Source organism: Pinus tabuliformis, chromosome Q (genome assembly GCF_031772625.1).
Source record: "Pinus tabuliformis cultivar Carrire ecotype Pingquan chromosome Q, CPIR1, whole genome shotgun sequence".
Taxonomy (NCBI): domain Eukaryota; kingdom Viridiplantae; phylum Streptophyta; class Pinopsida; order Pinales; family Pinaceae; genus Pinus; species Pinus tabuliformis.
The window spans coordinates 308,016,731-308,028,012 of NC_142296.1; the positions used below are offsets into that span (position 1 = coordinate 308,016,731).

General features: G+C 40.1%; 1 protein-coding gene across 3 annotated transcripts in view; it reads right to left on the bottom strand.

The window, feature by feature from the left end:
- The window catches only part of LOC149219434 (uncharacterized), a 502,009-nt gene extending 492,104 nt beyond the window's left edge, over nucleotides 1–9,905 (bottom strand). For 2 of the 3 annotated variants that reach the window (XM_089384368.1, XM_089384366.1), the window contains exon 1: nucleotides 8,852–9,905. In XM_089384368.1, the coding sequence (XP_089240494.1) occupies nucleotides 8,852–9,433 (582 nt within the window). In that variant the 5' untranslated portion in view covers nucleotides 9,434–9,905. The remainder of the gene's footprint in view (nucleotides 1–8,851) is intronic. The other variant, XM_089384367.1, reaches the window with a different exon arrangement.
- Nucleotides 9,906–11,282: the final 1,377 nt, after the last annotated feature.

Sequence of the window (11,282 nt, forward strand, 5' to 3'; positions counted from 1 at the left end):
ACAAGCAAAAACGGTTGTCACAAATGTGAAAGTGACACTTGCGAAAACAAAAGTGTGCCAAAGCGATAGTTGAGAAAACTCACCGAAATAGAAGTGTAATTGCAATCAAAGTGAGGGAGATTGTCAATAGAGAGTGAAAGTGTGCACTTAGTGTTGTGCAGTACACTGTGCTGATGGATTGCGTAGTCACTGTCACTAATGATTGTGCAAGCCTTACCTTCAAGAGTTATGCAATGCCTATCTAAGCTTGCATAGAAAGATGTGTGTTTGTGAATTCATCGAAAACAGAACATGTGTGGGCAAGTGACTTTGACACTTAGAAGAAAACTTAATACTTTGCAAAACATTAGACAACCATGAAGTGACCATGGAATGACGGATCGCAAGATCCTCAATAGGCTCCAAAATTCAAGTGTAAGCAAAATTTTGGAGGGTGTTTGTCGCAGCGACAACACTTGGCGACACACTGGAAGAACTCCAGCGTCACTGTTTAGGTTTAATCCTTAAGTGGAGGCCTCAATGTTTCAAGAAGTATTGATTCACCATATAGATTACCCCGGCTTTGCTACTTGTCCCAGTTAAAGATATAGTCCCCTCTATTCTTTGCTCAACTTAAAACACATCAACATAAAACTAGTCATACCTCAATTTTCGATACGGGAAAAGGATAATAAGTATGCAGAGCTTTTTAAGCACATTCCCCGGTGTTGCTCTGTTGCCAGCGACCCTATTCAGTACCCCGGCGAAGTCACCTCAAGGAAACACAAGCATTGCTTCGCTACCAACAGGCCTAGACAGTACCCCGACGAAGTTGCTTGCTTCACCTCTCTACGCAGGAAGCCTTTCTCTTCTTCACCCTTATTTTATTTTCTTAAAGATATGCTTGAAGCACTTATTAAACATTTATAGCACGGGTGGAAGAGGGATCCCGACTTATTGAGAGCAGGAGAGGTTGTTCCTTGTTTAAGGGATTTGAAAGATAATTGAAGTTAATATGCTCGTTTTAAAGTTTTCTCCTTTCCCTTCTCTACTTGGTTGAGTCGACATATCGAAACACCATTCAATACAAGGCTGAGCCAGAATGAGAGTTCTAATAAAGATACGGGCTTCATAGTTCGACCAAAGGCTTTCTGCCCGGAACGAATCGTATTTTCCGTTCAGACGTCATTGACTTTAAAAGATATATAAACTCAAATAGAGAAGAGGGTAGCAGATTAGCCAAGAGTTGCTCGTCATCACAATTTCCCTTTTCAAACTTTGCCACATTGCATTTTGAGCCAAACAGGCGCATTTTTTCATGCAAAGTCTTATTAAAAAAAAAACACAATAGAAAAGACATGAGAAAACATGGAAAAAAAACAAAAAGGACAAAGCAAAAGGAGGGCTAAACTGAAAGCAGGATGCGAGAAACAGAAATAAGAAAACCATGGAAAGACTAACAGAGAGCAAGTGCACGATGAGTATAAAGGAAAATTAGGATACAGCTAAACCTACTCCTAATCTAACTAGCTAGAAAGTCAGGGCTAAGTGTATTGAAATTTCCAATGTAGCCACCGTAACTGCTTCCGACTTGCATACACAAAGATACAACCGATTAAAACTGATATAAAACATTGTGCGAAAAAGAAGATAAGAATTTGAATAACTTGCACAAAATATTGAAGGTCTTCCAAAGGCAGAAAGATGTGCCATAACAACTAACCTTAACCAACCAACAACCTTACCTTTTTTATTAAAATAACAATCAAACAAACCTGAAGGGCTTTCCGTGAATGTACCTTCATTTGTGTTGTCTTGCTTAGCAAGCATCAAGAAGGATCGAAGCTTGTTGTTAGCATAAGGGCTTGCTAAGTAAGATGTTTGCAGCCAATCATAGATTTGATCATGAAATTCAAAACTATCCTTTTGAAAACCCTGAAATTCTAGGAAAGATGAACTTTCAATCAGTGTACTCAAATTATAAGGAGAATCGACAAGATCAACCAATGTAAGACAACTATCATCAAATGTGCTAATGGGAAAATGATTCATTGAGTGACAGTTGTTAGGACTAGTTTTAAGATTGGGTTGATGAATTAGCATATAAGATTCTTGATGCTCCAATGGCTTCCTTTGTATTCGATTATAAACCAAACCAGTAATATGAAAGCTTGGGAAATTAGAAGCAATTTTTGGCCTTATAAATCCAGGAAACCAATTGAAATAACATGATAACAAAATGTTAAAAGGGTATGTCACATCAAGTCTAGAATACATATCAACATGAGGGTTTTGCTCCACTAAATGATTGAAGACTTGAATGTTGCTCAAAAGGATTGTTTGGACCAAAACAAAAATAATTAGTTTAATAACATTCACAATGAGGATTAGGAGTTTATTGTTCACAGAATCACTTTCCAAATATGAATTCTTCAACCAATGTTGATCTTTATCTTGACAATGAGAATGACAGCCTTCATAGCTTTGTGCATCCATGAAAGATATAAATTATGAACCCGAATTTGATACAAGAGACTTGCATGGGGATGAATCAACTAAAGCAAGATCTTTTATCTGATCAGAAACCAAATCTTGAAAGTTAGGAAAACTATATCTGAAATATTGAAAATCTTTCAACAAAGAGTTTGCATCCAATGACAAATACGAAGGAAAGAGTTCTGCAAGGAAACCCAGATCTTACATGGTCCAGGGATCTCATCAAGATTGCAAGAACTTGACATAATCATCAATGAAAGTTGAATTGCCTCAACTCCATAACAGGCTCCAAAACTTTGAAAAGATAGATAACAACATTTTGAGAACTAAGTTAGATCGCAAATTGCATGTGGACAAGATCAATTAAACAAACAAGATCACCATTATCTAAATGGCAGCCATCTACATTACTGGTTTGATTAGATTTTACAACTTCAACAAATAGATTACTCAATTAATAAGACCCTTCTAATTGTAAGTCTAGAGATATATGAATCGAGGAAATCTAATGAGCAACCTAATTTGAAGAGTTGTCCTCATGCAAAACAGGAGATGATAAGGGATGGAATGGATTCTCTACAATTTCATTGCTTCCTTCTTCATCATGGATAATCTCACTATCTTGTGTCAATTCAAGATTCAACTCATCAGAATGTGAATCCGGAGAGCATGGCATATTTTCATCACAAGCAATAGGACACAGGGAATAGTGAGTTAAAGAAAATGAAGTGTTCATAAGAGAATCTTCTTTGACCGAATCAAATTTAAGATCTAAATCTTTCAAAACAAAATCTTCTTGAGAAACCGAAAGATCAGTTGGTGCACTTGGGCTTCCATCATCATATACATCAACGGAGTCATCCTCATCAGAATGATGCCCAAGGCTTCAAATTGATTAGGCAAATTGATTTCATTTGATTGGCTACCAGATTCAATATCAGCCAAGAATGAGGAAACACCATCTCCACACAAAGGACTTTGAAAAAGAGAAGAAAGATTGAAATAATATTCACCTTCCTGCTCCTCTACCTGTGAAATGTAACTACCTTGCACCTATTCACTGCTTGGATTTGGAAGAGAATGATCAAGCAAATCAAGGGACAAGGGATCATGAGAAAGAGATGATAGAGGATGATAGGTATCCATATTAGATTCAAGACTGAAGTTATGAGCGTTAATATCATCTTGCGGAATGGAAGGGTAAGTCTTCACCTTAGGCTCCATAAACCATTCCAAAGTTTCCTCCATTAGATCTAGATTATGAGAAATGGATGAAGGTTGAAGAGATAGATCAGCCATTTGATTTGCAAATTTCCCAATCTCAATAGGCACCCAAATTGGCATTGGAAAAGAAGGACAAGGAACAAAAAGAATAGTAGGTTCCTCCTCTAAAATTAGTGGTGTCTCATTATTTACAAAAGTTGGGGAAACAGAAACATCAGGGGGTTTGGGCTCACCATGTAAAGAGATATGAACCAAACGCTCAAACTTCTATTTAAAGAAATCCCAATTTGTATCTTCTTCAGAAAATTCATAACATAGGTGAAGGAATCGATTAGCAAAATCCTCAATTGACTCACCAAGGTTCATTCTTAGTTGATTAATCCTTTTAAGAACATCTTGGTAATCATACTTATCAAAAGCTAAATGAAGCTCCTTGATGAAGTGTTCAAAAGAATGAATGGAAGTGAGTGGTAGGGTATGACACCATCGATTAACTCGACCTTCAAGTGTGAGGAAGAAAAGAACACAAGCCACATCTTCACAATCAATTTCATAATATTCACAGAACTTAAGAAAAAGAGATGCATGCTCGACTATGGATGTATCACCCCCACAATCAAACTTGAATTGAGACAAGTCATAAAGAGGTCCATCGGGGATAAAAAGTTTACCATCGGATCTATTGGAAAAACAACCCGGAAGTATGATTTGGGAAAGAGCCATTTAAGATAAGAGGTTCAAAACAGACTCAACAATCACAGCTTGTCATCTGGCCCTCCTAGTGCCAACTGTTGTTGGTGCCGAAAATCCGTCAACCAAGGGGGTCTCCCCGGTATGAAGTCTCAAGACCTCACACCATTTAGAGTAGGAGCCCCATCCGGAGTATCGAACAGGCCACCATAACTTAAAGGTTTGCCTCAGCTGCAATGAATAACATAAGAGAGTATGCACATAACCTTTGAAATCAGCAAGTAAGTTGACACTGTGAAACACCAATAGCAATGTGTAAAAGGAGACTTGCACGAAAGGGAAGAAAGAGTGTGTCTCTAGAAGGAAAGTATTAGTACTATCCTAAGAGAGGCACACGAGAGCAAGGAATGATTCGTTAGTTATCTAGCAAAATAGTTCACATTGACACAACGAACATTAAAGCAAATACAACACACATTAAACAAGATAAGTACCAAATCCAATGAAATAGTTCAATTTCCTTAGTACATATGAACAAAACATATACTGCAAATATCTAAAGAATAGTCTTACAATATTCACGATAATGCATAAAAATGTGTTGGCTCAGCAAGCTTCTGATTATTAGGTGAAAGATCCAAGCACACAGTTACAATGGTGAGTCACTAGCTCCAATAGTGGAACATTAAGACACTTCTTACTTCTCCAAAGAATGATGTTCTCTCCTATGTTGAGCTAGAGAAGCCAAGGCTAGCTTTCCAAAGGCAAATCCTCCAAAAGCCCTTTGCTTGAGTTATGAGGTTTCTTTTATAACAAGAGGAATGACCTTTCACACCCCCTATGACTCTTGAGTTACCCTCACAACTCTTGGACTTCTATATGACTTTTAGACTCTTCCTTAAGACTCTTTTGTCCATATATGACTTTGTGACTTTTCACATTCCACATATCACTCTTGGACTTCCACATATTACATTTTGTCCTTTCTTTTTGATAATTACATTATTACATCCACAAATGATGTGACAAGACACATGGACACACATGACACTGTGATTGACACTTGCATAGGTCACAACTTGATAATGATGACATGGACTTCACGATGAGATGGCAATGCCAAGTCGTTCCCTGTTGTTGATTTTTGGGTAGCTTGGGCGGTACTCCAAGCCCTAGGGTTCGGTGTTTGGAGGGCAAAGCGCCACAAGAGTCACTTGTGGGCTTGGAACCCAAGCTCGGGGTTTTGCGACCATCGGAATTTGGGCCAAAACCATGAAAAATTTGAGCATGAGAAAATTTTACGTGATAAAGCTTGGCGTGGCAATTCCAATGCTTAGAAGATCACTCAAATCGGAGCCCTAGAAATGGAGATATGAATTTTTGAAGTTTATGTGTGGGTTTGCACAAGAAGTGTCAAGGTCGGCTTAATGTTATTTAGCCTTGTGACAACTTGTCAAGCCCTAGAATGACGTCCAAGGGAGCCCTTCTTATGTGTATATATAGGAGGTGATGGAGGACTCTAATCCTCATCCATTTGTGCAACACTTACCTCACAAAGTGCTCGTTGGAGAGGAGAATTACCTTTGTTCTAGGCCGTAGCAAGGAGGACAGACCAACGTGGGAACAAGGGATTGTTTCAGAGCCAATTTAGGGTGACCGAGTTGTTGGAAAGCGGGTCGAGGTACCTTGCTAGAGGGCCGCAACAAAGGGGATTGTTTTGAGGGCTAATAAGAGGGGTTCAAATCCTTATAAGGCAACCGCAAGCTTGGAGGAGCCCAGTTGTAGCATGCCGCAAGTGTTTGGAAGGAGGTCGAAGTGTTTGTGAGGGTTGGGATAGCCCAGAATTGAAGCAACCCTCCTCGACCCCTCAAGGAAGGGCAGCCGCATCATTTTGGAGCAAATCTGGGTAGAAAAGAGGGTTGTTAGGGACTTTGTTTTGTGCCCTAACTAGACCGAGATTGCAGCTATCAAGGAGAACTCAAACAGTGGACAGAGGTCCATATTTTGGTGCATGTTTGTAGGTGTTGGATCCAAGTTTTGGATCAGTTTGCTGAGCAGCCTGTGGGTGCCATTTGGAGGACTTTTTGTGGAGTTCAAAAGTCTATCCTAGGAGCAGAACTTCAGTGAAGGATTGGGTGCCATTGATCTGGTGGAGGGAAGTTTGTTGGCTACCCAAAGTAGCCCTAGACTAGCAATCTTGGAGTGAAGAAGATAGTTGAAGATTGGGTGAAGTTTGGAGCCTTATGAGTAGCTCTTTGATGGATGAAAGAGGCTACTAGAAGGCAAATTGGAACTCAAGTATTGCCCAGCCTAGAGAGCATATTGGATCAGCCTGTGTACATGCAGCAATGTTAGGTGGCAGCCCTCCTGGAGACTCTATGTGTTTTCCTTTGAAGGACTAAGGGGCAGCTAGAGAGCAGTACGGAAGCAAAGGACCGGCAGGACAAGATACGACATAGAGTCTGCGCAGCGTGATTGTCATTGTATCTTATATTCCATAGGTTGTTGTATTATTCAGATTGGTTTAATATAACGAAGATTGGGTTGTACATTATTGTACAATATTTGTTAAAAATTGTGTGTACTTGTGCATATGTGATTTACTGCTTCATATTTTCCGATGTGCAAAGTAGTTCTTGTTGAGATTCTTGGTTTGGTAGCGTCAAAGATTTTAAGATTCTAACATAGACCCAAGATCGTGGAAATTCAACATGGTATCAGAGCGTGTCTGAGCTAATTTGGAAGTCAGTGAATCAGAGTTGTGCACAGCGAAGTACAGCGTAAGAGGGAGTTGGTCACATTGTAAGTGACAATGTCGAAGTTGCAGGTATTGGCTAGCCTAGAGAGTAGATTGGATCAGCCCGTGTACATGCAGCAAAAGTGACTTGCAGCAGTGTTAGGTGGCAGCCCTCCTGGAGACTCTATGTGTTGTCCTTTGAAGGACTAAGGGGCAGCTAGAGAGCAGTACGGAAGCAAAGGACCAGCAAGACAAGATACGACATAGGGTCTACACAGCGTGATTGTCATTGTATCTTGTATTCCATAGATTGTTGTATTATTCAGACTGGTTTAATATTACGAAGATTGGGTTGTACATTATTGAACAATATTTGTTAAAAATTGTGTGTACTTGTGCATATGTGATTTACTGCTTCATATTTTCCGATGTGCAAAGTAGTTCTTGTTGAGATTCTTGGTTTGGTAGCGTCATAGATTTTAAGATTCTAACCTAGACTCAAGATCGTGGAAATTCAACATGGTATCAGAGCGTGTCTGAGCTAATTTGGAAGTCAGTGAATCAGAGTTGTGCATAGCAAAGTACAGCTTAAGAGGGAGTTGGTCACATTGTCGGTGACAATGTCGAAGTTGCAAGCTGGCAGGTCACTGATTTTTCACAAGGTTTACTAGTAGTTACGTGTCAGTCGGGCTGTTGGGCTCCTCTGGGATACCAAAAACAAAAACAAAAAACTTTCCTCTTCTCCCTTTAAAATCAGCAACGATGCATTGACTTGTATCTCAACTCAGGCTCCTTTCAATGGTGCTGACAGTGACTGATAGCATTTCCTCTTCATTGAAAATGCTTTGAAAACAGAAAGTTCAGCCTCTGTTCCTAGATGGCACAGAACAGCCAGTTTGAAATCAGCTTTGGGATTGCACCCTTTGGGACACACGTAGCTTTCACTGTCATGTATTTCAATGTTCTTTCTTTCCTTGTACACCTCTTTCTTCGAAAATTAATTGAGGCCCCCACTTAGTCTCAGACAAAATGTGGGTAACAGGTTCAGCGACCACGAAATTCAGAAAGATTCCAATGAAATTTAGATAAAAATTGACATTACGTTTGTCCATATATAAATTTCAAATTTTTGAAAATAAATTTTATATATATGTGTAGGTGTGTGTGAGAGAAAGGGAATTGAAATTTTCCTTTTTCCATTTACAAAAACAAATTCAATCTGCTACCAGAGTCTGTGAACTTATGGAATTGAGTAAAATTTATCAAAGTACAGAGGCTGCTGCCATGGAATTGAGCATGTGGAATTGAATCAGCTACAAATTCAATCTGGACATATTTTACCAGAAACAAAACAAAAAAGGGAATGGAACGAGAAATGGACCTAGAGTGCTTCGGCGAATAAGAAATATGAAACTGCCCCTTCCTATTATGCACATAAACATGATAAATAATGGACTAATGTAGCGCCAAGACAAAAACGGAAATAGGTTTCCTGGTCTTGTTTCCACCGTCTCGTAAACATAACTCTGAATCTAAAACGAGATAAAGGACAACCAGAAAATAAAAGCGAAGAGGAAAAATAGAATGGTGGGAACTCCAGATAGGAGAATCCACTTCAATTAATTATAAATAGTGCTTTTACGATAATAAATAACAGCAGAAGTGTAAAGCAGCTGGACTAAGAAAACAGTAAGTGACGAGTAAAGAGAACAAAAATGCAAGCACCTTGTCAAAGTAAGAATGACCCTCTTCTCTGGAAAAAGATCCAGCCAAGTACATCAAATCTTGTTTAAACCTAAAACCCAACTTCAGTATGTCCAGAGATACATACACAGCTTTCAATGTCTTCCCAAATGATGAAACTGGGAGAGCCAGCAAGTCTAACAAAAACACCAATTCCTGCACTTTATGCCCTTGTGAATCACCAACTCCTCCGAACATTTTGTGTCTCCATTGAGCCTTTTTATGGGACAAATTTCTACCTCCATTGCCAATATCACATTCACTTTGATTAACGACATCTGTTTCAGTGTTGCAAACGTTTGTGTTATTTGAATTGTGTTCATCATCATCAAAATCATAAATCCTGCAAGCGATCTGTAAAATCGAGACTCGGGGATTGCCGCTGATATTTGAAAGAAAGGAGGGCTTCCACTCACTGTCCATTCCAACAATATAAGTTCTCTCCATAGCCCAGCAGAAGAGATCGAATTCATCCGAATCCTCGGAACCCACCAAGACTATTCTGTCCCTGGGCACTGGATTCTTCCAGAAGCTTTGTAGCTCCTGCCCAAGTCTTTCATCCATTCTGATTGCCAATGGAGTTGATATTGCCCTGTATATTCAGTCAAAGAATTGTGATCCGGTAGGCCCAAAAGACAGGAATTGTAATGCAGATGTTTAGCCCTTTCCTTCAAATGAATTATTATTAAACCCTCTACTAGTAGTATTGATCTTATTTGTATTCGCAGAACATTTTCTCCTGTTGCTTGTCATGAATACCTGGACTTGTGTGGAGACAGTCATTGTAAGCGGGAACGATTAGAGGTAGGACCGCATGATGATCTGAGAATACATAATCCCCACTCTCCTTCTCTTGCTTTGTGCGTGCACTCAATTTCCCAACGGATAGATTCTGCAGCAAAGTGTTCAGGGTAATGCTGGAATATCCTACTCTTGGATTTGGTCGGTATGTGAGGGTTTAATGAGTAGACATAGCGAACGCGTATTTTCAAATGGGCTACGGTAGGGCAACTTCGACTTCCTCTACAATTCATGGCGACTCTTATTTATTTTATTTATCTAGTAGCGAGTTGAGAAGTCGAAAGATGAGAATGCTCCAAAATGGTTTTATGAAGAGCTTCCGAGTTCATAAGCATGGAAGCATGGTAGTTATACGATTGTGACGGTTTGGGAGACTTTGGAATCAAATTGTGGTGATTTGTATCATTGCCTTCCAAATTTTAAGAATTGGTTATGACTATAGAATTTGGTATCTTTTTATCTGAAAGTATTAGAATTTGGTAAATCAACAATTTAGAATTTTAAAAATGAATGAGTAATAATTTATTACAGACATTTGGATGGTTTTAAAAATTAATAAGTAATAATTTACCCCGATCGGGGTGAAGAAAAGGACACTTTGTGGTGAAATGATGGCAGACAGGACGTGGAAGCTCAAGCCACCTCCTGAATTAATCATCCTCAGTTATGCAGAGCCGGCATGCAGGGATGGTCGAAAACCGAGGCGTGGAGGAGAAGGAATAATGGCGAAAGCAGGGGAAAATGATGGAGATGTTGGGGCGACAGAGTGTAGGACAGATATGGTTAAAGATTTAAGAGCCGGCGAAGGCAAAGTAGAAGATAATCAGAGGTTTAGAAAAGTGGTGAGGGCAGAGAGTATCAGTCAAAGAAACCCGGGTATCCGACTCAGGAAAGGGCAGGAGACAATGGCGGAGAGAAGAAGGAGGGTAGGAGGAAATATAGAAGAGGAAAGGAGCCAGCCGGGCCAGGACAAGGACAAGCAGGGAGTTCAGAATGATAAAGGGCAAGATAAGCAGAGAGCTGAGGAGCGAGGAAGTCCCCAGGAAGCCAAAAAGCATATGCAAACCAAAGGAAGAGTGGTGAGGGTGAACAATCAGGAGAAGGATCAGTCAGAAGAAGAAGAAGATCGAAGAGAGGGAGAAATGGAAGCTGGCAGGGAAGATCATACGGGGAAGGCGACGGTCGAGGTTGGTCAAGGCAGCCGGAGTACCAACAGAGGAAAACCATCCCGAAGAGGCAAAGGTAGAAGTCGCAGGGGCCGGGGGAGAGGTTGGCAAACTGATACTTGTGAAGCTGAGGTGCAACCTTCCAACCGTCAGAAAAGAGGACGGAGAACAACAGAGCAGATGGCTCAGGACGCGGAAAAGGCATATAACGAAGGGACGAATGCGGACATTAGAAGAATTATCCAGGAGTTGGAGAATGATGTGTTGCAGGAAGCCTCTGACCCAGAAATGGAGGATTGGAGCAGTCTACTACCGGACCCAGGAAACACAAGGGGTCGTTTATCCCTGTATAAACAAGCCCTGCATGTCTATTGGGTAGTGAAACGGTTAATAGCAAAAGCCATGGAACAGGTAGCAGAGGAGATGATTGAAATGGCTCAAGGAAT